The sequence below is a fragment of the Somniosus microcephalus genome, chromosome 3 (genome assembly GCF_052327205.1).
Source record: "Somniosus microcephalus isolate GS21.2 chromosome 3, FLI_Smic_1.0, whole genome shotgun sequence".
Lineage (NCBI taxonomy): Eukaryota > Metazoa > Chordata > Chondrichthyes > Squaliformes > Somniosidae > Somniosus > Somniosus microcephalus.
The window spans coordinates 141,338,836-141,366,566 of NC_140989.1; the positions used below are offsets into that span (position 1 = coordinate 141,338,836).

At 48.7% G+C, this 27,731-nt stretch overlaps 2 protein-coding genes across 12 annotated transcripts in view; one reads left to right on the top strand and one right to left on the bottom strand.

Moving 5' to 3' along the window:
- Positions 1 to 6,047, top strand: part of pak5 (p21 protein (Cdc42/Rac)-activated kinase 5) — a 486,760-nt gene extending 480,713 nt beyond the window's left edge. For 9 of the 11 annotated variants that reach the window (XM_085981687.1, XM_085981689.1, XM_085981688.1 and 6 more), the window contains one exon: positions 1,195 to 1,540. In XM_085981687.1, the coding sequence (XP_085837813.1) occupies positions 1,195 to 1,350 (156 nt within the window). In that variant the 3' untranslated portion in view covers positions 1,351 to 1,540. Of the gene's footprint in view, positions 1 to 1,194; positions 1,541 to 5,428 lie in introns of those variants that run through there. The other 2 variants (XR_015077543.1, XM_085981694.1) reach the window with 2 other exon arrangements.
- Positions 6,048 to 8,384: 2,337 nt separating this feature from the next.
- On the bottom strand, positions 8,385 to 13,198 carry lamp5 (lysosome associated membrane protein 5). Its single transcript, XM_085981697.1, has 6 exons — positions 12,521 to 13,198; positions 11,448 to 11,620; positions 11,088 to 11,219; positions 10,590 to 10,695; positions 9,530 to 9,718; positions 8,385 to 9,180 (listed from the first exon to the last, which is right to left on the bottom strand). Exons 1-6 carry the CDS (start codon positions 12,579 to 12,581, stop codon positions 9,002 to 9,004), a joined length of 840 nt encoding a protein of 279 aa, XP_085837823.1. The 5' UTR covers positions 12,582 to 13,198; the 3' UTR covers positions 8,385 to 9,001.
- Positions 13,199 to 27,731: the final 14,533 nt, after the last annotated feature.

The window sequence follows — 27,731 nt, forward strand, 5'->3', positions numbered from 1 at the left end:
GCAAACTGGGAGATGTTGGAAATGTCCCCAGTAGCGGATTGGAAGGAGCCGGTGGCATAGAAGTTGAGAGACACCGTCACCTTCACTGCCACCGACAGAGACGTCCTGCTCCTCAGATGTGGCTGCAGATCTCCGCGAAGCAGGTGGCAGATCTCAGTGTCCACCGCCCTTCGGAATCGCAGCCTCCGAACACACTGCTCGTCAGACATGTTCAGATATGAGAACTGCTGGCGGTATACCCTGGGTGGGTAAGGCCTCCTTTGCCGACGCCTGTTGCCCCCTCTCCATCTGGCCATGTCTGCCACTCTCTCACGGCGTCTGTGAGCCCTTTGAATGCAATGGAGAAGGCCAACGTTTGCACCCATTGCAGCCCCCATTATATGTTTCCAATCAATGATATGGCTCTGAAGTTAAAGACAAGTGGAAAGCTGTGGCCTGAAGCCACAAGTACCTGTGCGAGTGTTGAGCCAAACCAGAAAGCTCTCTACCTTTGTCTCTCTGCAAAGATCCGTCTCTCACAAAGAAGGAGTGTTGCAAAATGGCTGCCTTTTCTACTGCAGGAGGAGTGCCCTTTAATTAGCGCCCCCCGCGCCCCGCAGCGACTGGGAACCGTTCCCCTCTACCAGTCGCTAGGGGCGCCAGGCGCACAATAGGCCGGCGCCACTGAATTTCCGGTTTGGGGCGAACAAAGGGCGTTGCACGATGAAATGACGTCAGGATCTGCGCGCGTAGCTGAGCGCGCGCAAAGGCTTTGCGCCGCCGCTAAATCTTTACTGAAGTTGGGGAGAGGCGCAGATCGCGCTGCGCCCGGCCGCTAGCCGCCTAGCGCCCCACATCTCCTCCTCCTAGGCGCAAACAACTGAATTTCTAGGCCTAAATGTGTTGACTCACTGACACAGAATGTGTGCACCACCCACATGTAAGTAAGACATCTGTCCCTCAACCAGCAAACATCATCTGCATATTAATGCATTATAAGCAAGTGTATAGATGGAAACTTTTTTAAATGGCTAAACTTTGTACAATGAACTAACAAAATTATAGCATTTATGAATAAAGGAAAATGTAGGGGAAAAATTTAATGTATTGTTAATCTGTGAACAAGTTAAATGTTTCTCTGAGTCTGATGGAAAGTAATCTGGACTATTCTACATTTTAGACCCTTTAATGTTTTTTTCTCCTGATGTGCTTTAGGCTTCAACTGTGCTGCGAGGATTCTTGGACTTGATGTTAGTGAGGGATCCTTTACAAAGAGCATCTGCACAAGAATTATTAAGGCATCCGTTCCTCAAGCTGGGCGGACCCCCGTCCTGTATTGTACCTCTTATGAGACAATACAGATATCGCTAAATGGAGAGGAGTTCAGGACCTCTCAGCGCACTCTTGAAATGAAAATTAAACAATAGATGGTAGCACCAGAAAATGTGAATGAAGAAGATTGAAGGATATTATAGTGAAAGCAGATTATGATCTTTCTTGAAACCTATGGCTGGTCAAAGATACACAAAACAAAATAAAGGAACATATGAAATCTGTTGCACTCAAGTTCCCTGAGTTGCTGTTGTACCATTTCAGATTTATAGTGCCGCAATATAATCAATCAAGCAGTCGTGAGGTGTATTTCTCATGATATGACTTGGCTGTTGACTTCAAGCACTACCTTCTGGAGCATAGTTTCCTCGGGAGGTCTGTTTGTCTGCCTTTCAAAGTGTGCAGGGGATGGAATTCATATCAGGTTCAAAGGCTCAGACATTTTAATAGATTACAGCACATTCAGGATTCTTCTCCAGAGTCTTGCTCAGTGAAATGTGTGGAATTTGTATTTCTATAAGATAGTGACTTGTTTTTTCTTCAGTAAGCACTTTTCTTCCACACTAGCAGTGCAATGTATTTTGGATTGGATTTGTATCTTATCTACAATTTTTTTCTGATAAACTAACAGTATTTTGTGGTGAAGTAACTGTTGTGATAGCAATCAGTATTAAGAGAATTTTTTTCAGGGACGTTAACAAGACCTTTACGTGGGTGGGGGTTTGTCACTTTGTAGGAGGAAATGCTTTGAGTCGCGTATATTAACGAACTTGTTCAAAACACTTATTTACTGAAACAATTTGTTTCTGACTTGAGGCACTGCATTGAACACTAATGAAACTGTTCAGTTTGATAAATTAACACAGAGTTTTGTTTGACCACATGTTACTTAATGATTTTTAAAAATATTTTTGCTGCTGTCTACTTGTCAGTGAATGTTTATAACATTAAACTAAATGTGATGTTTGTTAAGCGTGATTGCATGTTTTAACAGTCATGCAAAGTTTGATGGAAACTTAGTAAGCTATAGTGTGGTGTAGAGTGAAATCTGTACACCTCTACAGAGGAAATAAATAATGCTGGTTATTTATTAAAAAAAAATGATGCCTTTATTTTGACTGCTCAACGGTCACAAAACACACATTCTTTGCAAAACTTACAACATATAATCAAATGGTAAGTAATGTGCAGTGGGGAATGTTGTGGTTACCTTTGATTTACTAACTTCACTATTAACTAGAATATCGATGTACCATCAGGAAAGTAAACAACAGGGAATGAATGTTATGAAGATCTGTGGAATTAAACAGACAGTTGTTGAATCATTTTAAATGCTGCAAAGATACAATATGGGCATTATTTATATGACTTATCTACCTGATTTCATTTATTTGTTTTAATATTTACTTTGTCTAGAATACCTCATTTATGGAAAACATTTCTTGATCAGCACAATAGATTCACAACAATGATATTCTATATTCATAAGCAAATTTCAAGAGACCCATGAGATTCTAACTAACTATATAACTTGTTCTTCAGTCTAACTTGTTCTTCAGTAGGTAAGTAGATAAATCGCCAGGCCCAGGCTGTTAAGAGAAGCAAATGAGGAAATAGCGGAGGTCTGACCATCATTTTCCAATCCTCTCTGGCTACAGGTGTGGTACTGGAGGACTGCTAACGTTGTACCGTTGTTTAAAAAGGGATAGACTGAGTAATTACAGGCGAGTCAGCCCAACCTCAGTGGTGGGCAAATTATTGGAAAAAATTCTGAGGGACAGTATTAATCGTCATTTAGAAAGGCACAGATTAGTCAAGGACAGTCAGCATGGATTTGTTAAGGGAAGGTCATGTCTGACTAATTTGAATATTTTGAGGAGGTAACGAGGGTTGTTGAGGGTAGCGCGTTTGATGTAGTCTACATGGATTTTAGCAAGGCTTTTGACAAGCCCACACATGGCAGACTGGTCAGAAAAGTAAAAGCCCATGGAATCCAAGAGAAAGTGGCAAGTTGGATTGAAAATTGGCTCAGTGGCAGGAAGCAAAAGGTAATAGTTGACGGGTGTTTTTGTGACTGGAAGGCTGTTTCCAGTAGGGTTCCACAGGCTCAGCACTAGGTCCTTTGCTTTTTGTGGTATATATCAATGATTCAGACTTCAATGTAGGGGGCATGATTAAGACGTTTGCAGATGATGCAAAAATTGTCCGTGTGGTTGATAATGAGGAAGAAAGCTGTAGACTGCAGGAAGATATCAATGGACTGGTCAGGTGGGCAGAAGAGTGGCAAATGGAATTCAATTCAGTGAAGTGTGAGGTAATGCATTTGGGTAGGGCTAACAAGGCAAGGGAATACACAATACCTGGTAGGATACTGAGAAGTGTAGAGGAACAGAGGTACCTTGTCAAAAAGGTCATCAATGAAGAACTTAGACAGCTTTCCTCAGCTGCAGAACATAGCAAATGAGTATTATACTCTAGGGCAGATGTATCATTGACAGTAATGAAGAAGATCTTAAAATATCACAACAATGCATGTCCACAGATCTCTGAAGAAAGCAGGACAGGTTGATAAGGTGGTTAAGAAGACATACGGGATACTTTCCTTTATTAGCCGAGGGATAGAATATAAGAGCAGGAAGGTTATGCTTGAACTGTATAAAACACTAGTTAGGCCACAGCTAGAGTACTGCATACAATACAGGAAAGATGTGATTGCACTAGAGAAGGGTACAGAGGAGATTTATGAGGATGTTGCCAGGACTGGAGAATTTTAGCTGTGAGGAAAGATCGGATAGGCTGGGGGTGTTTTCCTTGGAACAGAGGAGGCTGAGGGGAGATTTAATTGAGGTGTATCAAATTATGGGGGGCCTAGATAGACTGGATAGGAAGGACCTATTTCCCTTAGCGGAGAGGTCAATAACCAGGGGGGCATAGATTTAAAGTAATTGATAGAAGGATTAGAGGGGAGTTGAGAACTTTTTTCACCCAGAGGGTGGTAGGGGGTCTGGAACTCACTGCCTGAAAGGGTGGTAGAGGCAGTAACCCTCATCACATTTAAAAATACTTGGATATGCACTTGAAGTGCTGTAACCTACAAGGCTACAGACCAAGAGCGGGAAAGTAGGGTTAGGCTGGATTTCTCTTCTTCGGCCAGCACAGACACGATGGGCCGAATGGCCTCCTTCTGTGCCATAAATTTCTATGATTCAGTTCTCTCAAGATGCAATGTTGTGCTCCACTCCCTACATTTCCCCTAATCCTTTTATGCCGTACTGCCCAGCCCCCTCTCCACTGCGGTCAGAATGAAACCAGCCTAAACATTACAGCTGCGCTCAACACCACGTCAGCAATAACATTGGAGATTGGAACAATGTTCTTTGGTTCCTGTGAATGCTAGTAATTCTATAACTGCAATAGTTCCTGGTTTGAAGGATTGGCTTTCCAATATCTGACTGACCTAGCATAGGTCAATCTCTTTTGTTAATTTCATTTTACTTATGGCACAGTGTTCTGACTGGCTGAATGGTGCATATTCAGAGATGATGCATGATTCAGGATAGTTTTGTGAATGGCTAACTTGACAGGCTGCTATCAGAGTGGTGAGTATGTCCAACTAGATCCAGCAGATAAGGAACCTGATAAAAATGAATTAGTGTGGGACCTCTAGAAATGACAGACAATATATGAACATTGTAAAACGATTTTATACAAGTAACCTTCATGAGGCTACATTTCACAAAAATGTTGGAACAGTAGCAGCACAGAATACATATTTCTAAGGTGCACTTGTGAGTAAATAAAAGATGATTTACATGGCAAATTGATGCAGAGGAGAAGAAGGAATGTTAAAAAGGTATAACAGTAATATTGGTCTCATCTTGCAGAGTACTGTTGAACTGAGAATAAAGTAGCCTATCTCAACATCTTAGCCTGCAGTTTTGCCTCTCAGGTGGCTTAGTACAATATAGGTGTCATCTATTGCTTATTGTATTGTAATTGAAGCATATTAAAACACTAAGGTGAAGAGAATGTGGACTTCACTATGCTTCAAAGCTCAATTTACAGTTTAAGCCCTGCATATGTTGTATTCTGATCTGTTCCTCCAATGTTTGTGCAGGGACCTGGAAACCTGGGAATGAAGAATGCATTCAAAAAAAATCTTCACAGTGTTTGAGCTGCTGTTTGACTCAAAGATGCCAAGTACAAGATCATAGGAATAGCTATAGGTGATATTTATGGATGAGTTGGTAGACAACTCTGTTAATAAGATGGTTCGACATCACCCCTCCTGTGAGTATAACCACTATATGCCATATTCCCCCAACAATACTTTCAGCAAAAGATAGGCATGAGTAGAAAGCACTAATGTACTATTTGTCCTTGTTTAGTGCTAACCTAAGGATTCCTACCCCTCAAAAAGGTCATCAATGAAGAATTTAGACAGCTTTCCTCAGCTGCAGAATGTATCGAATGAGTATTCTACTCTAGGGCAGATGTATCATTGACAGTAATGTATCGAATGAGTATTCTACTCTAGGGCAGATGTATCATTGACAATAATGAAGAAGATCTTGAAATATCACAACAATGGCAGAACTGATTAGTACAGAGGCAATTTACTTTTGACTCATTCTGTGATCAACTGCTCTCATTCACGGCGAATGAGCTGCTAAGGTAATGATTACACGTAATTATTGGCTTCTGTTCACAATGAAATGGGAAATAAAAAATACCTTTCCAAAAATGAAAAATTGCTTTGAATAAGTAGTATAGCAGCAAACATATGCGTACTCACATTGTTTCATCTTCTGTTAATATATCATTTTCCTTTATAACAAAATATGATTGGTGGTGTAAATATGTGTTTTATCTAGATTTAAAAGAAAATAATTTGCCCTCATCTTGGAAAGAAATACAGGTGTAGCACGTTTCTAATTGAGTATATATTAAAAGACTACAGTGTGCAGTCACAGGGTTGTCAGGACAGCGTTGATTGTGGATTAGAATGAGGACAACACTGATAGAATGAAATGATCAAGTGTCACACACCCTCAGTGTTAAAAATATATTTCACTTTTTTCATACCTGGGGTCATAATTAATATACTTTTGAAAAAGTTAAAGGTCTTAATAATAATCTTGCCTTCATTTCATTCCTGTTATGTTAACTCCTCTCAGAAACGTTTAAAATATCTGTTAAAGATATTTTATGGACTTAAACTTTAAATTACAATTTTAGGTATAAAGGAGCAAAAAAACTATTGTATTTGAATTAATTTGTTGAGTTGTTCCCCATTACTGTAAGATCCAATTTAATATGCTGGAAGTTTTTGCACCCTATTTTATTCGCTAAATTACTCTTAACAGCATGGGTTGTTCGTTTAATTATATTGCAAAACTATAAAGCAAACTAATAAATTTAAATCTAAGGTTCCGGCATCCCCAATATCCGATGATAATTTGTTGTATTTTTTCTTAATCTAAAAATCTGCCACATTGCATCTTAACTGTGTTGAGCCATCTGTTTTAATTGTCTTCTCAGATTTAAGATTAATTAAAGCAGTATTATATGACCGGGAGCTGGTAATCAGCCCTATCGCACAGACATCACGGAATGTCCTCCCAACAATATAAGCAGAAATGTTAGTAGTTGAGAGAGGAAGGACCCCACTGACCGACACGCGGAACAGTATATAGCTGAGATGGGCTGGTCCGACTCTGGGTAGGAGGAACAGCACAAAACTGGCAGCAAATTAAGAGTGATAGCAAAATACTGCAGATGCTGGAAATCCGAAATAACAACAGAAAATGCTGGAAAAACTCAGCAGGCCAGGCAACATCCGTGGAGAGAGAAATAGAGTCAACGTTTCAGGTCGAAACCCTTTGTCAAGCAAATTAAGATTTTTCGGTTTAATATCCCCCTGAGTTTGGCTAACTTTCTAACACCAGAATATAACCGCCTGACTGTACTTCAACCCAGTCACGAAGATGAAAGGGCAGAACTGCAACTAAACCCGGAGTACATGCACATATACCTTGTGGGTTTAGCGCAATTTTTGGAGTAATTTGCCACCGAAGTTGCGCCCTGCACACCTAGACTAAGGAACTTTGGGGAAATTATACCAGTTGAGTGCTTTGATAGCTGCTTGAGAAATATTTCTTTTAAAAGTGCATTGTGATTATTAGTTTTTTTTTCCATTACTGCGAACTAAATCATATTCCCAAGAAACAAACATTTCAAGATACCGGTTAGCAGGATATATAAATTATGGGAGAACGGACATTTTCCTGTTTCTTATTCAAACGTACGTAAAGATTGCCCTATATCCTTAAAATGACGGGAACAGAACATTTCCACTGAATCCAGGATCCAAAGTCGGTAAAATACAATCACCGAGACTTAAGTCCTGAGTTGGAAAAAATCTCCCTGAAACTAATAAACAAGTAGAGCAGTTTACAGCTGGCCAGGCACCTAAATAAACCGCGATTTAAAAGGAAGTAATTTACGAGCAAGCCAACACTGAAGACATGTCCTCGAGGTGGATTCCGACGCACGTTGGAGCAATGCTCGGCATACTTCCCACGTAAGGAGAACTAATATAACACAAATCAACTTTTGAGATGCATTTTGTACTGGATCACCCTCACCCCAAAAAACAAATCACAAGGTGTAAAACATCCCCCCTTTTGTACATTTCGTAATATAACGTGTTAATTGTTTTCCTTAACACAATCTCACCAACATATTGACCAAGGCGCCCAGAGTTCCTGTCGCGTTTAACCTCATAAGCACCGAATGACTCGAGCTCCCTGTTAAAAATGCTGACCGTTTCAGCGCACAATTGTACAAATGTCCAAAACGACGAAATTTCGCAATCATTTCGAAATCGGACGTAAAGCGCTTACACGGTACTGTATTGCAACCGCCTCTGTCAAGCCGCGTTTTGTTTTCCGCAATGTTGCTCTTATTCTTTGAATTCACCAAAAGTTAAAACAAGCACCAAAGCAAGCTGTTTTCCAAAACTACAAAAAAAAATCAGAATTAATCCATGGATAAAACCCCAAGACGCCGTGTAACAAAAATTATTTCGATTTATTTCATGAATATACTTGCATTCAAAATCATGAACTGAACAACTATCGATTCTTCGATGAGGACTGAGCCTGAAACAGCGATTAGAATATGTACAAATGCCAACAAATTGAATTGATATTCCGTGCACCAATGCTTGCCCCGTCTACAGTATTTAGCAAATAGCGTTTGAAGGAACCAAATCAAATTGAACCTTCCGACTAATACAATAGTTGTTTCGAAATAATTGCAGCAATGTAAGAGTTTCCAATATAACACATAAGACATCGTTAACACTACATTGGATTCGTAATCTTGCAATAATTTTTAATGGTTTTATTGTCATTTTATAATTGTTATATATTGTGATGGTATTGTTGAGGTTTCTGCTTTTGAGGCAGTCACGAGATACCATCACTATTTAAACAAAGAAGCACGCTTAAATATATACAGTAATACATCGGGCGTTTTATATTTACACGTTCTGTATTCTACAGAAGTTTGACAGGTAAAATACTATCTGTTATAATTCCTTCTGACTGACTTTCTGTTAACAAAGCTGTGCAGCAGTCTGCTGTGCTATTCGCTGGGAGATTCCTTCCAACTCGAGCCGAGTGCTTTACATATGTTTGTACTCAGATCTGTCTCTGGGTATCTGAACTTGGCTGGTGGCCGTGAGTTTATGGTGAATGTGATAAACTGACAAAACCACTACAATGAGGAGCCCCAGTGTCAGTCCCAGAATAAGGGGGAGAGTCTCCTCCAACTGTTCCTGCTGGTCCACAACACACGTTGAGGCTGTAAATAAAATACAAGACAATAAGAAACGCATCAACTCTGGAACTGCAAACATCTGCCGGGATCTGTGTTAGGCTTTAAATATATATATAGATATAAATAAACGATGTTTACATTTTCCTAAATGTGAGACTGGAGTCCTATATTTTCAGCTTAGTTTAAAAAGAAATGTAGTCTGTGTTTGACCACAAAGCTATACATTGATGTTTTTCCAACACCTAGTCAAAGGAGAACATGACTAGTGTGCTACTTATCTCACCAAGCCGGAAAGCGGGCGGGTAGACTATTCGGAAATCAAAGGTTTTTGGCCGCACTGTGTACAACTGCTCCTAGGCTGAGTCACCTTTACCTTCGCTAAATATGAAGTCGCGCTTGAAGTCGAACGGCTGGATATGGATTTGAGATAAAAGAATGGCGATCACTTTCTGGTGGTCACTGGAGGTGAGGGAGATGGTTTCCTGAGCCTCGCACTTGTACGATTTGCCAGCCGGGGTCACAAAGAGAGAAAGGTGGTGAGAAGTGGCCGTGTGCCTCCCAGCTGCAGAAAGGAGGAAGAAATTCTTGCTCATATCTATGGCATTTAGAAGCAACAACATCAGTAGAACAAAAAGACCTCCTGAATGTATATATGCATAATTATATATATATATATATATATATGAGAGTGCAGTGCCAATATATCAAATATTCTAAAATAGACTGAACCCACTCGCCGATTACAGGACTAATTAGAGTGAATGATGTGTGTACAAGCTATACAAAATTGTATGGATACTTGTTACATTCTAAGATACATTTTACGATTAAACCATCTTAGATGTGTAAAAGTGTGCATTAGATGTGCTAATGCATTGCCATTTTTGTCGGTGTGACTATAAGTCTAACGTTCCATTTCTTGCTGGGTTTTACACCAGTTTATGTGTAATCCATAAAGTCAGATTTTCACCGCATATGTTATCTATTTTGAACGTCCCTAAATGTACACCGCTTAATTTTTATGCAAGATAAAAATTATATTACTTACCTATTCCTTCTCTAATTATTCCAGATATATTTTACATAGTGTCATTATGGTTGTTTCCACAAACCTGCTCAGTAACGGTGGTGAACGTCATTAGGTTGATAATATTGGGCCGTATATAACAGAAGCCAGCAGACTTTCACAAATAATACAAGAATGGTCCAAGCATTTTAAACGAAACTGCCTCTTATTGGATACTGGCGATGAACGAATAACGTTACGGTTCGCTAGGAATCAATTCTAGTACAAAACATTAAGCGTAAACTTCAACAGCTTGCCTACATCCCGAACACAAAGCGGCATTGTTCAGCACCTTAAAGCGGCGGGAATTCCGTTGTGTCATTGGTTTAGCGCACCGTACAATTAGCAATCTAATGAAATTACTCACGGTTGGCCGCATCTTTAAAGTGGGTGGATTCAGATAAATCGTAAACGAACTGAACCTTATTGACTTTCCAGAAGTGATCTTGCCTTGTCGATATGTTGCGCGTCTCCTGTAAGAAGTTTACGGTTTTCTATCACTAGACGATAATAAATGCATTAACATTTTTGAAATACGATTCAACTTTAATCAAAAATATTCATAACATCAGCAACTTGATTTTATTTGGCGACTTTGGTGTAGAATGATGTCCAAGCGCCTCATAGACGCTAAACTTCACGCTTTGCATTTTCGCGTATTTTCAAATATATTTAGCACTTATTTAGGTTTGTGACTTTGTAACAAATATTGACCAACCTCAAGGTTGCGCGTCTACTAATCACGTTGTGCTGGATTCCGTCGATACGCAAAGAATAGAACAGTTTTTCTTTCTATAAAACCGGATTACTTTGTAGAATAAGAATCTTATATGTTTCACTTTACTTCCCGTGGTAATTATTTTACCTTCACAAAAAAGAATTTAAAACTGTAAGTGCTGTCCAGCCAGGAAATCTGCAATTCCGATTCGATGTTCCCGCATTTTCCTTTAACTTCCGCACCTCGTGGGATTGAAACATCTGCTTGTTCTGTAATAAGCTAAGATCAAAAAAAGGTCAAACGTTTTGATTGCAGGTCAAATGGTGTGTGTCAAATAAATAATTAAAAGGTGAAATGTCATGATGAACTAGGCAAATGAAATTAGTTAAAGATATAACACGAATATCTTAAGAGCATAGGTTTAATAGTGTTTTTGAATGTAAGGAATCAAGTCGTTTTGCCGTACATAGTTCAATTAGGAAGTTATCAATCAGGATGTCGCCTTACATCGACATAGTTACTGGCCTGTGCATCGTAGGCGACAACAAATTTTGCTGCGAACTCCGCCATCAGACACGTTGTTCCATTTTCCCGAACCACAAAAATATCTTTATAGGGATCAGTGGAAAGACCTGAAAGATTCTCGGTCTCCTGTTCCGCACCGACCCCCGGAAGGACATCTGCGAAAGTGACAAAATGTCTCACATTTCTACAAAGGCCTAATAAACATTTTCATATTTAAATACAAGTTGCTCATAATTAACTGAAAATCAGAAAGTATTCAGTTAAAACGGGAAGGAACTGAACTGCTAGTCCCTGCATTAGTGCAACAATATCAAACAGCCTCTCCTGCCTAAAGTCTTACAATTTGTTAATTCTACAAAGCCAATCATTCGTTGAAAGATAATGATTTGCATCTTTCAAAGGGAGATCAAAGCAAAGCAAAGAAAAACAGCCTAAACATTGCACAGTCGAGTTCCCACTGGAAGTAGGATGGGACTGTTGTGTTTTAGTGTTCCAGGCAGTATTACTAGTCCAGTCTAGTGCACTCAGCCAGGCTAACCTTTGCGCAAACGCCTTCTGACATTCCACTCCTTCTTTAGGCTTTTGTTTTAAATGTGTTGTCTATCTACCTAAATACTAATTCAGAAGTACCCGAGAGCGCCATTGGGTTTACCCCTGCGAGGATTGCAGTAGCTTCTCCAAATCAAATTATTACAAGGAATCAGTTTATTTATTGAACAGAATACAAATAAACTAAGGCATCCCTGTCCTGTACTTTTTGTTTCTTATTATATTCACCATTAGACATTTACGGCAAATGTTTAATGTGGATCCTGAAAATACCTTTCAGTACTCAAGAGGTTAATGTGCAAAATTGCGTATAATGCTGATCTAGTAGGTTTTGACACCCTATATTCACTTTCACATATTCTGAAAATATTCCAAGTCTATGACACAAGCTTTAAATAGCGTTATCAATATTCAGTCTACGGATTCTTCTCCATTCATTATATTTGCTGAAAATGTTGTTGAAATCTATAGGTTTTTATGTAGCATGCCTCACTGTATGTACTTACTGAGAATGAAGGCTAGTACATGGAGTGCTGGGGTGAAGTGATGCTTCCTGCTTGTTTCCATGCTGTGCTGGAGCTCAGATGCTGCTCGGACGTTTGCACTGCTTACTGAGCGTTACCTTGTACTGGACCAAACAGCTCACGCTGATACCTGCTCAGAAATGAAGTGGCTCAGCTTTGCGGTGGACCTGAAATTAGGCGCTCCGTCCAAAGCTATTCCTCTGATGGGATTGTGATTTGTGCTGGCTCCGTGGGTAGGGATGGCTGTCGAATGATTTTGAAATACGCAGAGCAGTGCTGAGGAATCCCAGATTGGATTATTTGGTGCAGTGTGACTATCAGAGAGCAGCGCCCCAGCTCCGTGGCAGAGGGTTTCCTGGGAGCGTTGACTTGAGTTCTCAGGGCTCTGCGGCGGAGCTGTGCTCAGAGCTCTGCGGCGGAGCTGTGTTCAAGGCTCTGCGGCGGAGAGAGTGCTCAGGGCCCTGCGGCGGAGCCGTGCTCTGGGCTCTGCGGCGGAGATGTGCTCAGGGTTCTACGGCGGAGCTGTGCTCAGGGTTCTACGGCGGAGCTGTGCTCAGGTCCCTGCGGCGGAGCTGTGCTCAGGGCTCTGCGGCGGAGCTGTGCTCAGGGCTCTGCGGCGGAGCTGTGCTCAGGGCCCTGCGGCGGAACTGTGCTCAGGGCTCTGCGGCGGAGCTCTGCTCTTTGAGCTCTGCTTCTCTGAAGTGAGCTGAGCCGTGCCGCGCCAGCGTATCGCCTGGGGGCTGCGCCTGCCCCGTGAGCTGTCAACAAGCCCACACAATCAATCAGACACCTCCAGATGCCTCGACTGCGAGAGATTCCTGACACTCGACCGCGACAGGACTATTTCTAAATCGCACGACTTTATCGGACCCTGAGAATAGGTCTCTCGAAATGCACCATTCTCGATTTTTGCTGAATACTACAATTTCCAAACACACAGGAATGAACGTTAAATATCCTAAGTGTTGCCAGGGATGTGCCTGGATGGATGGATTTTTTTCAGGAATAATTATGGATGACTCAGGCTAACGTTACAGGAACAGAGTATTTATTGTTTATTGGGTTTAAACACGATTGTGTTGATAAGTAACCACCTACATTTCACGAGTATTCTGTTATTATATCATTTTATATACAGGTTGTACTTAGAACACATTGGCAGTGAGAATCTGTCACCCAGTAACCTCCATTAAACAACCTCGTGCAATTCTCGCCGACAGTGCAAGTTGAGCACTGGTTTTCATGCATTCTGCACCAAGCAATTTCAAAATCGTACCGCCCCCAAAGGCGCAATAGGCAAAATAATTATCAACATATTTATATCAGACAACTTTGATGAGAGTTAGAAAAATATTTTCACCTCAAAATATATCTCACTATGTTACAAAATTACCAGACAAGAGATATTGAGATAAAGGCAGTACATGTATCGAATTAATCCGACAATTATAGTGCTAACATTAGGAAAATCTGGTTGCCGTGATAAATAATTTACTTGAAACTCGGATCGTTAATTCTAACAAAAAAAGTCTGAAAAAAGTTATAAAACTTAACTTATCACAAAACAAAGGCACGGAGACATTGACTGGGTGTCCTTCTGTACATGAATCATTGAAAGTTAACATGCAGGTACAGCTAGTCATTAGGAAAGCAAACGGTATGTTGGCCTTTATTACAAGAGGATTTGAATATGAGAGTAAAGACGTCTTACTGCAATTATATAGGGCCCTGGTGAGACCACACCTGGAGTATTGTGTACAGTTTTGGTCTCCTTACCTAAGGAAGGATATACTTGCCATAGAGGGAGTGCAACGAAGATTCACCAGACTGATTCCTGGGATGGGGGGATTGTCCTATGAGGAGAGATTGAGTAGACTAGGCCTACATTCTCTGGTGTTTAGAAGAATGAGAGGTGATCTCATTGAAACATACAAAATTCTTACAGGGCTTGACAGGGTAGATGCAGGGAGGATGTTTCCCCTGGCTGGGGAGTCTAGAACCAGGGGTCACAGTCTCAGAATAAGGGGTCGGCCATTTAAGACTGAGATGAGAAGAAATGTCTTCACTCAGAGGGTGGTGAATCTTTGGAATTCTCTGCCCCAGGCGGCTGTGGAGGCTCAGTTGTTGAGTATATTAAAGACAGAGATTGATAGATTTGTGGACACTAAGGGAATCAAGGAATATGGGGATTGTTAAGGAAAATGGAGTTGAAGTAGATCAGCCATGATCTTATTGAATGGCAGAGCAGGCTCGAGGGGCCAAATGGCCTATTCCTGCTCTTAGTTCTTATGTTGTGTTCTTAGAATGGGGCTGATGATTTCGCTTGACATAACGACCAGAGGAATTCCGCTGCTGTTTAGTATGTGGGTACGCAACGGCCGAGAGGACATCTTCTCCCATTATCAGTCTTTAAAGCGTTATTCTTGATCTGAAAGTCGAATTCACACTTGACGCCGCTGGTGCTGGGCTTATTGGTGACCTGCGGGTGATTCCTGTCCAGAGGGAAAGTCTCGGATCATGGCGTTCAGCGGCCAATCCTCAGGCTCCTCGCCGAGGGACGGCTGCAATCCTGAACCCTGGTGGGATTCTGAAAGTCGGGGAAAGTGAAGCGCCTGTTCCCCAGCACAGTGAAAGTGCTGGTGCTGCTGGACACACTGCTGCCGATGCCTGTCTTGGCGGGGAGAGTCTTGCCTTACTGAGGGAGGGTGGCACTGGGCAGGCTGCAGCTGGCGAGCCCCGAGCCCGCCGGGGACCTGCTGAGCGGCGGCGGGTCCTGAGCCAGGTCAGCCGGGGGCAGAGGGGGGCAGGATGGCCAGGGCTGGGGGAGGGGCACAGGGGGGGGGCAGGATGGCCAGGTCTGGGGGCGGGAGGGAGAGAGTGGGCAGGATGGCCAGGGCTGGGAGAGGGGCGGAGGGGGGGGGGGCAGGATGGCCAGAGCTGGGGGAGGGGTGGAGGGGGCAGGATGGCCAGGGCTGGGGGAGGGGCGGAGGGGGGGCAGGATGGCCAGGGCTGGGCGAGGGGGGGTTGGCAGGATGGCCAGGGCTGGGGGAGGGGGGGCAGGATGCCCAGGGCTGGGCGAGGGGGGGGCAGGATGGCCAGGGCTGGGGGAGGGGGGGGGCAGGATGGCCAGGGCTGAGGGAGGGCTGGAGTGGGGGGGGGGCAGGATGGCCAGGGCTGGGGGAGGGGGGGCAGGATGGCCAGGGCTGGGGGAAGGCCGGAGTGGGGGGGCAGGATGGCCAGGGCTGAGGGAGGGGCGGGGGGGTGGGCAGCATGGCCAGGGCTGAGGGAGGGAGGGGGAGGGGCAGGATGGCCAGGGCTGGGTGAGGGGGGAGGGGGGGCAGGATGGCCAGGGCTGAAGGGTGAGGGGGAGGGGAGGGGGCAGGATGGCCAGCTCTGGGGAGGGCGGGTGAGCAGAATGGCCAGGGCTGGGGAGGGAGGGGGGCAGAATGGCCATGGCTGGGGGAGGGGGGCAGGTTGGCCAGGGCTGGGCAAGGGGGTAGGGGGGAGGGGGAAGGGGGGGCAGGATGGCCAGGGCTGAGGGGTGGGGGGGGGTTGAGCAGGATGGCCAGGGCTGGCGGGGGTGAGCAGGATGGCCAGGGCTGGGGGGGGGGCTGAGCAGGATGGCCAGGGCTGAGGGAGGGGCGGGGGGGTGGGCAGCATGGCCAGGGCTGAGGGAGGGAGGGGGAGGGGCAGGATGGCCAGGGCTGGGTGAGGGGGGAGGGGGGGCAGGATGGCCAGGGCTGAAGGGTGAGGGGGAGGGGAGGGGGCAGGATGGCCAGCTCTGGGGAGGGCGGGTGAGCAGAATGGCCAGGGCTGGGGAGGGAGGGGGGCAGAATGGCCATGGCTGGGGGAGGGGGGCAGGTTGGCCAGGGCTGGGCAAGGGGGTAGGGGGGAGGGGGAAGGGGGGGCAGGATGGCCAGGGCTGAGGGGTGGGGGGGGGTTGAGCAGGATGGCCAGGGCTGGCGGGGGTGAGCAGGATGGCCAGGGCTGGGGGGGGGCTGAGCAGGATGGCCAGGGCTGGGGGGGGGCTGAGCAGGATGGCCAGGGCTGGGGGGGAGGGGGGGCAGAAAGGCCATGGCTGCGGGAGGGGGGCAGGTTGGCCAGGGCTGGAGGGTGAGGGGGAGGGAGGGCAGGATGGCCAGGGCTGGGGGTTGAGGGGAGGGGGGGCAGGATGGCCAGGGCTGGAGGGGGGGGCAGGATGGCCAGGGCTGGGGGGGTGAGCAGGATGGCCAGGGCTGGGGGGGTGAGCAGGATGGCCAGGGCTGGGGGGGTGAGCAGGATGGCCAGGGCTGGGGAGGGCGGGTGAGCAGAATGGCCATGGCTGGGGGAGGGGGGCAAGATGGCAGGGCTGGGGGAGGGGTGAGAGTGGGGGCAGGATGACCAGGGCTGGGGGTGGTGAGCAGGATGGCCAGGGCTGGGGGGGGAGGGCAGAATGGCCAGGGCTGGGGGGGGAGGGGGGCAAGATGGCAGGGCTGGTGGAGGGGGGGCAGGATGGCCAGGGCTGGGGGGGGGAGCAAGATGGCAGGGCTGGAGGAGGGGGGCAGGATGGCTAGGGCTGGGGGAGGGACAGAATGGCCAGGGCTGGGGGGGAGCAGGATGGCCAGGGCTGGGCGAGGGGGGCAGGATGGCCAGGGCTGGGCGAGGGGGGCAGGATGGCCAGGGCTGGGGGAGTGGGGGGGAGGGGGGGCAGAATGGCCAGGGCTGGGGGTGGTGAGCAGGATGGCCAGGGCTGGGGGGGCAGAATGGCCAGGGCTGGGGGGGAGGGGGGCAAGATGGCAGGGCTGGGGGAGGGGGCAGGATGGCCAGGGCTGGGGGAGGGGGGAGAGTGGGGGCAGGATGGCCAGGGCTGGGGGTGGTGAGCAGGATGGCCAGGGCTGGGGGGGGGGGGCAGAATGGCCAGGGCTGGGGGGGAGGGGGGCAAGATGGCAGGGCTGGGGGAGGGGGGGCAGGATGGCCAGGGCTGGGGGGGGGCAAGATGGCAGGGCTGGAGGAGGGGGGCAGGATGGCCAGGGCTGGGGGGGGGAGGGGGAGGGGGTCAGGATGGCCAGGGCTGGGCGAGGGGGGGCAGGATAGCCAGGGCTGGGGGGGAGGGCGAGGGGGGCAGGATGGCCAGGGCTGGGGGTGGGAGGGGGGACAGGATGGCCAGGGCTGGGGGTTGGGGTGAGGGGGGGGCATGATGGCCAGGGCTGGGTGAGGGGGGGCAGGATGGCCAGGGCTTGGGGGGTGAGCAGGATGGCCAGGGCTGGCGGGGGTGAGCAGGATGGCCAGGGCTGGCGGGGGTGAGCAGGATGGCCAGGGCTGGCGGGGGTGAGCAGGATGGCCAGGGCTGGGGGGGGCTGAGCAGGATGGCCAGGGCTGGGGGGGAGGGGGGGGCAGAAAGGCCATGGCTGGGGGAGGCGGGCAGGTTGGCCAGGGCTGGGGGGTGAGGGGGAGGGGGGGCAGGATGGCCAGGGCTGGGGGGGGGGGGCAGAATGGCCAGGGCTGGGGGGGAGGGGGGCAAGATGGCAGGGCTGGGGGAGGGGGCAGGATGGCCAGGGCTGGGGGAGGGGGGAGAGTGGGAGCAGGGTGGCCAGGGCTGGGGGTGGTGAGCAGGATGGCCAGGGCTGGGGGGGGGGCAGAATGGCCAGGGCTGGGGGGGAGGGGGGCAAGATGGCAGGGCTGGGGGAGGGGGGGCAGGATGGCCAGGGCTGGGGGGGGCAAGATGGCAGGGCTGGAGGAGGGGGGCAGGATGGCTAGGGCTGCGGGAGGGGGGCAGGATGGCCAGGGCTGGGCGAGGGCGGCAGGATGGCCAGGGCTGGGGGAGTGGGGGGGAGTTGGGGGGAGGGGGGGCAGAATGGCCAGGGCTGGGGGGGTGAGCAGGATGGCCAGGGCTGGGGGGGTGAGCAGGATGGCCAGGGCTGGGGGGGTGAGCAGGATGGCCGGGGCTGGGGGGGTGAGCAGGATGGCCAGGGCTGGGGGGGTGAGCAGGATGGCCAGGGCTGGGGGGGTGAGCAGGATGGCCAGGGCTGGGGGGGTGAGCAGGATGGCCAGGGCTGGGGGGGTGAGCAGGATGGCCGGGGCTGGGGGGGGTGAGCAGGATGGCCAGGGCTGGGGGGGTGAGCAGGATGGCCAGGGCTGGGGGGGGAGCAGGATGGCCAGGGCTGGGGGGGTGAGCAGGGTGGCCAGGGCTGGGGGAGGGGGCGGAATGGCCAGGGCTGGGGGGGAGCAGGATGGCCAGGGCTGGGGGCAGGGGGGGAGGGGGTCAGGATGGCCAGGGCTGGGCGAGGGGGGCAGGATGGCCAGGGCTGGGGGGGGAGGGCGAGAGGGGCAGGATGGCCAGGGCTGGGCGAGGGGGGCAGGATGGCCAGGGCTGGGGGGGGGAGGGGGAGGGAGTCAGGATGGCCAGGGCTGGGGGGGGGGGAGGGCGAGGGGGGCAGGATGGCCAGGGCTGGGCGAGGGGGGCAGGATGGCCAGGGCTGGGGGGGGGGAGGGGGAGGGAGTCAGGATGGCCAGGGCTGGGGGGGGGGGAGGGCGAGGGGGGCAGGATGGCCAGGGCTGGGGGGGGAGGGCGAGGGGTGCAGGATGGCCAGGGCTGGGGGTGGGAGGGGGGGCAGGATGGCCAGGGCAGGGGGTTGGGGTGAGGGGGGGCAGGATGGCCAGGGCTGGGCGAGGGGGGCAGGATGGCCAGGGCTGGGGGGGGTGAGCAGGATGGTCAGGGCGACCCCGCCCAGACCCCAGCCAGCCGTCCAGAGGAAGCGGGCCTGCTGCAGCTGGTGTCCAGCAGCGCCCTGGCTCTCTGACACTCCCAGCATTGCCAGAACGGGTTAAACCCAGCCGGCAAGATGGCCCATTGCAGACCGTCCATGCTGATTTATAGCGAGCACCACTCCAACCCGGGCAACACTGAACATTTCAGCAGCAGCGCGGGCAATGTGCAGAACTGTGGGTGAAAATCATCTGCAGATTAAACAGAACGATGGATTGGGGAGCTCACTTCCATTTCTCAACAGCTAACATGCATGCTGAGACTAGACACAACTAGTCCGGAATTTTCCGGGGTGGTAGCGGGTGTGATCGATGCCGGGTCGGGTGGGAAAGTTGTTATTTTTTGACAGTGTGTCAGGAACCCGCTGTCATCTCGCTTCCACGCGCCTTTGCCCCAGGAGCGTCCATCACCGTGGAACCGACCCGACCAGCAGCGGCGGTCGACCCAATTGGGATGATTATCGGGTAGTTTACAGGAATTTAAGAGCCTTTTTTCACTTACTTTTTAAATTTCCCTGCATGGTTACGGGATTCACGCAGCTCGGGAGGCACATCTATCAACCTGAGGCGGGAGTTCCACAGCCATTGCTCCAGCTGATTACTTGACAGCATGAAATGTACAGTAAAAGCTCCCACCTGACAGATGATCACTTTCCTCAGGCAGAAGCTGTTGCTCAGTCCATTTCCAGCACAGATTCTGCAGGCTGCAAGTGTTTCCAGCAAAGTCTCCATCCAGTGTCACCTCATTGGAAGAACTCTCTCACCATTGATAGAATGCTTCTGTCATCTGTACTTCACCTGCCATCTATTCCATCAATATGGGTGCCGTTTATACTGTCTCACCTTGTTCCTCAGAATCCCACCATGATCAGCTCCAACACCAGCAGCACCAGGCACACCAACAACAACACCACCAACCTTCTCCGCAATCACCTGATGCTGCACAGGACAGAGGGCATCAGCACTTGACCACATTGGTGCCCGGGAGGCCAGGGATGGCCTCATCATGGCCAGATTTAGTTAACTTTATGCTTCACACCCATGTGGCTGCCACATGATGTGCCAGGTTGGCACCACCCCACACCAACACCATAATTAACAAGCTTTGATCTAATAGCAATAACGGAGATGTGGTTGCAAAGTGACCAAGGTTGGGAACGAAATATTCCAGGATACATAACTTTTAGAAGAGATAGGCAAAATGGAAAAGGGGGAGGGGTAGCCCTGATAATAAAGGATGGGATAAAGACAATAGAGAGAAAGGATCTTAGCTCCGAAAATCAAGAAGTAGAATCAGTTTGGGTGGAGTCAAGAAACATCAAAGGGCAGAAAACATTCGTGGGAGTTGTTTATAGGCCCCCAAATAATAGTTGTAATGTAGGGCAGAGTAAAAATCAGGAAATTAGAGGCGCATGTAACAAGGGTAATACAGTGATCATGGGAGACTTTAATCTAAATATAGACTGGGCAAACCAAATTTGCAGTAATAGTGTGGAGAACAAATTCATGGAATGTATGCAAGATAGCTTTCTAGATCAGTATGCTGAGGAACCAACTAGGGAACAGGCTATTATCTAGTATTGTGCAATGAGAAAGGGTTAATTAATAACCTTGTAGTAAAGGGGCCTTTAGGGAAGAGTGACCATAATATGATAGAATTTTATATTCAGTTTGAAAGTGATTTAGTTAAATCTGAAACTAGGGTCTTAAATCTAAACAAAGCAAACTACGTAGGTATAAGGGGCGAGTTGGCTATGGTAGATTGGGCAACTACATTAAAAGGTATGATGGTAGACGAGCAATGGCTAGCATTTAAAGAATTCATACATAATTTACAGCAAATATACATTTTTTTAAGGCACAAAAACCCCACAGGAAAAGTGGTCCAACCGTGGCTAACAAGAGAAGTTAAAGATAGTATTAGATCAAAGGAAGAGGCTTATAATGTTGCCTGAGTAGTAAGCCTGAGGATTGGGAGGATTTTAGAATTCAGCAAAGGAGGACCAAGAAGTTGATAAAGAAAGGGAAAATAGAATATAAGAGTAAACTAGCGAGAGACATAAAAACAGACTGTAAAAGCTTCTATAGGTATGTAGAAAGGAAAAGATTAGCGAAAGTAATTGTGGGTCCCTTACAGGCTGAGACAGGAGAAGTTATAATGGGGAATAATGAAATGGCAGAGAAATTAAACAACTACTCTGGGCTGGATTTTACCAGCCCTAAGGAGGCGGATTTGGAGGCGGGACTGGTGGGAAAATCCCCAAAAATGGGAGTGGGTCCCAAACCTGCTCCCAACCCGCCTCCAACCAATCTTCCCGAGAGTCAGGTCCCCGATTTGCGCAGGGACCCGACTCCTAGCGGTGGGAAGAGGATTATAGCTGTTAACAGGCAGTTAAGAGGCTTCTTCCAATTTTTCAACTGCTGCTGCGGGCTTCACAACATCGGGGAACAACGCCAGGGTAAGTGAGGCGTGCTTTGGGTCTGTTGTTATGTTGGTCTTTGGATGACAGCTGCAGAAGTGGTGTGAAGAATGCAATGGGACACTGGTTAGTATAAGAGGTAAGGATATGTTGTGAAAGTAATTTTTAATGTGGTTAGATGTTTCTGCAGGTGACAAGCTGTGAAGTGTTTGTGTAGCCTCATCTCATCGGGAGAAGTGACAGATGGCTTCTGCAATCTCAGCTGCAGCTTCCATCTGTTTTATCCTAAGGAGAGAGTAATTGGAGAGCCTGGGTACAAGGGATCACATTTGGACAGTGATTGTCAGTGTTTGACAGCACCGCAATGCTGTCAAACACTGTCAAATCGTCTGTCGAACAAGTATGGTGTATATGCCTTTAAGAAAACCGGCAGATGAAGCGTCATGCTTGATGTCATCTGACATTGGTTTTCCCTTAATTGGCCGGCAAACCCGCAGGGCGGGCTTAACAAGGCCAATCAGGGCAAAATAGCATCTGTCGCCAGACATCGCTGGGGGCGGGACTAGAACCCGGAAAGCAGCAGTCCCGCCCCCAACGCATCGCGGTGAGTAAAATCCAGCCCTTTGTGTCTGTCTTCATGGAAGAAGACGCAAGAAGCTTCCCAGAAATAGTGGAGAATCAAGGCTCTAGCGAGAATGAGGAACTGAAAGAAATTAGTAAAAAAAATAGTACTGGAGAAATTAATGGGACTGAAAGCCGATAAATTCCCTGAACCTGGTGGCCTACATCCTAGGGTTTTGAAAGAGGTGGCTATAGAGATAGTGGATGCATTGGTTGTCATTTTCCAAAATTCCATAGATTCTGGAACGACTCCTGCGGATTGAAAGGTAGCAAATGTAACCCCACCATTTAAGAAAGGAGGGAGAGAGACAATGAGGAACTACAGACCAGTTAGCCTGACATCAGTAGTACGGAAAATGCTAGAATCTATTATTAAGGACGTGGTAACAGGGCACTTAGAAAATAATAATAGGATTAAGCAGAGTCAACACGGACTTATGAAAGGGAAATCATGTTTGACGAATCTGTTAGAGTTTTTTGAGGTTGTAACTAGCAGAATAGATAAGAGGGAACCAGTGGATGTGGTGTGTTTGGATTTTCAGACAGCATTTGATAAGGTGCCACACAAGAGCTTATTAAACAAAATTAGGGCTCATGGGATTGGGGGTAATATACTAGCTTGGATTGAGGATTGGTTAGCGGACAGAAAACAGAGAGTAGGAATAAACGGGTCATTTTTGGGTTGGCGGGCTACCGCGAGGATCAGTGCTTGGGCCTCAGCTATTCACAATCTACATCAATGATTTGGATGAGGGGACCAAATGTAATGGCCCAGTAATTCCGGGCACAACGCGTGAGTGAGGATGGGGTACTCACGCGTGTGCCCGGAGGAATTGCCGGTTTACAGCATGCACAGCACATGCGCTGAAAACCAGCATTTCCTGTCCTCTGACCCAAGGGGCTAAGAGGCAGAACGCGCGCGACTGCACAGGCAGCGCGTGCGCAGTGAAATTCCTTTTTTTTTTCAGAGTTGCCCGAGTGCAAAGGCCTCCGGTTTTTACGCGTGGAAAAAACAGACGTAAGTATTTAGTTTTACAGGTAAGTGGGCTTTTAGTACAATGTAGAATTTTTTTTTCCACAGGTTTGTTATTTTTAAAGAATTTACAGTAAGGTAAGTTTAGTTTTAGACCCTATTTTTTAAAAATTTATTTTTTACAAAAAATTGATTAATTGTTTAAAACATTTTTTAAAACTTATTTATAGTTAATATAATCAGTGGGATGTTTTTTAAAATTTTATTTAAAGTTAAAGTAGTGTTTTAGCAGCCCATACTTTTCATGAGTTTGACAGCTCTTACTGTCAAACTCATGAATGAGTTTCCCCTCCCCTGATTGGCTGCACAGTGCTCACCTGATCCCAGCCGGCACATCGCACTAACTACGCCGCTGGATCAGGTAAGCACAGCGCACCGACATCTGAACCGGGCCAGCGACAGGAAATGCGAGCAGGCCCGGGCTTCAGATGTCGGCGCGCAGGGTGAGTGCACATCGGGGGCTTGCACGCGCGGTAAGCTCCCGATCCTAATTTCAGGGCCAATATATTCAAGTTTGCTGATGATACAAAGCTGGGTGGGAATGTAAGTTGTGAGGAGGATGCAAGGAGGATTCAAGTGGATATAGACAGACTAACTGAGTGGGCAAGAACATGGCAAATGGAATATAATGTGGAGAATTATCCACTTTGGTAGGAAAAATAGAAAATCAGGGTATTTTTTAAATGGTGAGAGATTGGGAAATGTTGGTGCTCAGAGGGACTTGGGTGTCCTTGTACACGAATCACTGAAAGCTAACATGCAGCTACAGCAAGCAATTAGGAAAGCAAATGGTATGTTGGCCTTTATTACAAGAGGATTTGAGTATAAGAGTAAAGGGCCTAGAAATTGGGTATAGCCCCGCTTGGGGCGTTAGAATTGGCGGAGCGCAAATTTTATAGCCAGACGCAACTTATCGACACCTCGTGCGATATTGGGTTGCAGCGCCCCAAAGGTGATTGAGGCGCGAGTTCAGGCGTTACACAGGGCACCTAAGGCGCTAACATGCCAGCACAACCCAATATCGGGGCGTTCAGCCGCAGCGCAGGGGCTCTCAATTACCCATGACCACGAGACTTCCAGGCGCCGGCCAGCTCTTAAAGTGGTGGGTCAGGCAGCTCCAGCATCCACACTCTGCGCTTTGTAGGCCTGCAAATCGGCGCAGGCCCTTCTCTGGCGCAAAAAACTTGGAGCATATGGAGAGGGTGAGGCAGAGAGCAGAGCGCTTCACCAATGAGTCTCTGGAGGAATTGGTGGCCGCAGTGGAGCACCGGCGAGATGTCCTCTACCCCGACAATGGCAGGAGGCCTAATCATAAGGACTACTGACGAGCTTGGAGGGATGTTTCTCAGAGGGTCAACTCCAGCAGCATGGCGACCAGGAGCCCTGTGCAGTGCAGGAAGAAATTCAACGACCTCACTCGGGTCGTGAGGATGAGTGGAGTTAATGTAAACTTATGCATCCCTCCATTAGCACCTGACTTTATGGCTACAGGGTGCGCTATGCCCCACTGGCCATCTGTCAGCAAGCACCCATGGCCCTTTCTGGTCAAACACATGCACATTTGACTCAGGGCATCATGTAAGGGCTGGTCCACCATGGGGGGCATGAGATGATAACCCAGGGCATCATGTAAGGGCTGTTCCACCATGGGGGGCATGAGATGATAACCCAGGGCATCATGTAAGGGCTGTTCCACCATGGGGGGCATGAGATCATCATTCAGGGCATCATGTAACGTCACTTCCTGTCCTTTGCCCTGCAGGCCAAGCTGGCGAGAAACCGCAAGGAGCAGCTTCGCACTGGAGGAGGCCGTCCTCAACTGGAGCCTCTGACGGATCTCGAGGAGAGAGTCCACCAGATTGTGGGAGGACGTCTGAGTGGTCCTGTCACCACTGCAGCTGCCGACCCCATTGTCCACAGCGATGGTAAGGTTCTCTATTATTACAGCTGTCACCTTCCAGTTGTTTCCCCCGCCAGCATGCTTTCTCAATGTGGAGCCATGTCATAGCATTGCCGCACTGTTGCATCCCTTGCTGCCAAACTGTCCTTTTGCTAAAGTCACTCTTCAACCTCCCTGCTTTCAGATGCTGCATCACCAGCTCAGGAGCCGGCCCCTCAAGCTGCCAGTGCCAGTGCCTCCGGAGGCGACGACCAGGAGGAAGCCGGACCATCCGTGCCAGCCTCAGGGGAGCCACCGCATCTGGAGACTGGGGATAGTAGTTCCCTTGAGGGGAGGGGGGGGGTGCTCTGATGAGGAGCCAGTTGCAGGAACCAGCGGCCTGCAGCAACGTGCGGGGGGTAGGGACGCTCGGGGGCCGTCTCCCCGGAGGGCGAGGCAGGCCACCATGGCTGCTGCACAGAGTGCAGAGGAGGTGCGTAGCCTTGCCAAGATGAGCGTCCAGGCCCGGTTCAGGCACACTGAGCTGATGGCTGCAGTGGGGAGGATGCCTGAGTCGATCGACACACTGGCAAAGAGTGTGCTGGACTTTGGGGCAGCAATGGAAAGGACTGTCCAGGGCTTCGGCCCAGCAATGGAAAGGTCTGTCCAGGGCTTCGGCCCAGCAATGGAAAGGTCTGTCCAGGGCTTGTCCGATGCAGTGGAAAGGTCTGTCCAGGGCTTGTCCGAGGCAGTGGAAACGTCTGTCCAGGGCTTGTCCGAGGCAGTGGAAAGGTCTGTCCATGCCTTGTCCGAGGCAGTGGAAAGGAGTGTTCCGGCCTTATCTGAAGCAGTGGAAAGGACTGTCCATGGCTTATCCGAAGCACTGGCACCTGCCACGTAGGTCCTCACCGCTGCCACGCAGTCACTTGCTGGCCTCGTCCACACGCAAATTGAGGCCACGTGAACACTCTCTGCTGCCACCCTAGCTGCATCAGGCAGGATCACCCCAGGCCCTTGCAGCACCACAGCAGGCCATGAATCTGTGGAGCAGTCGATTGTGGCGTATGATCCTGTGCGGCCCCGTCAGAGTGCTAGTGTTTCGGCCGACCACGGTGCAGGTGTCCTCTCTCTGCATGTGAGCGGTCCTGATGCCACCGCTGGCACGTCAGCAGAGCAGCTGCCACTGTAATGTATATACCTTTAAGGGGGGAACTATGTTTTACAGCTCATGTATACTGCAGTACCGGCAGTGACCACACCTGTATATAACACTGAGTAGTAATCTGTACAGATCAGTTGCAGTGTGAGCCACGTTGAGTAAACACCTGTTGTACCATTCTCCGCAGTCTGTGTCTTATTATACACGGACGCAACATTGGCGACGAGGCAGGTTTGAACCTACCTGCAACTCTGCATCACCTCCCGGGGATTCGTTCCTGGAGATCAGTGGATTGGAGGTCAAGGCCAGAGACTCGGGCGTCGACCACGGGCAACCGCCCAGTCATCCAGCAGAGACTCGAGAATTGCGGGGGAGGCTGCCGAGAGCCAGGCTTGGCTTTCCAGTCGAGGTGGTCCAGCGAAACGGGCTGGCAACAGGTAGTGCGCAGACCCTTCCCGGACAGCGGCGGGCTAGAGCCCAACCGAGCGGCACAGCAAAGGGCCGATCAGCGTCGACAGGGGAGAGAGAGAGGGCAGAGCGCACAGGGCGCAGCCGGTGTTCAGGGGCTGAGCAGCGTCGGAGAGAGGGAGAGAGAGACGCGCAGAAATCCATGAGGCACCGCCATTGCCACGAGGACCGCCGAGAGCGGCGTTGGCAGCAGCGCAGGAGAAGCGCGCGAAACCTACAGGGCGCCGCCATTGCCACGAGAACCGCCGGGAGCGGCGTCGGCAGCAGCGGGGGAGGAAGGAAAGCGCGGGAGACGCCATTTTATGCCATTGGGAGATGCCATTTTAAACCACACCCAAAATGCCGAAGAGTGGCAGTATCACCGCATTTGACAATGAAGTCGAAGATTGGACTACATATGTTGAACGAATAGAGGTGTACTGCAAGGCAAATGGAGTGTCAGATGACAAGAAAGCGTCGGTATTGTTAAATTTAATGGGTGCAAAGACGTATGGTTTATTACAAAATCTAGTAACCCCAACTAAGCCAATGGAAAAGAGTTTTGAAGACACAGTAACGATACTAAAGGAACATTTAAACCCCACACCGCTGCTGATAGCAGAAAGATTCAAGTTTCACAAACGGAACCAGCATAAGGATGAAAGCAATGCTGATTATTTAACAGAACTGCGCAAACTATCGAAACACTGCCAGTTTGGAGCGGGACTGACAGATACCTTAAGGGACAAGTTTGTGTGTGGGCTTCAAAGTGAAGGAACCCAGAAATGGCTTTTATCTGAAAAGGACCTTATGCTGGAAAAGGCTTTCAGCATTGCGGTATCATATGAAGCAGCAGCACGGGGCGCTGCAGAGATACAACAGAGACCGCA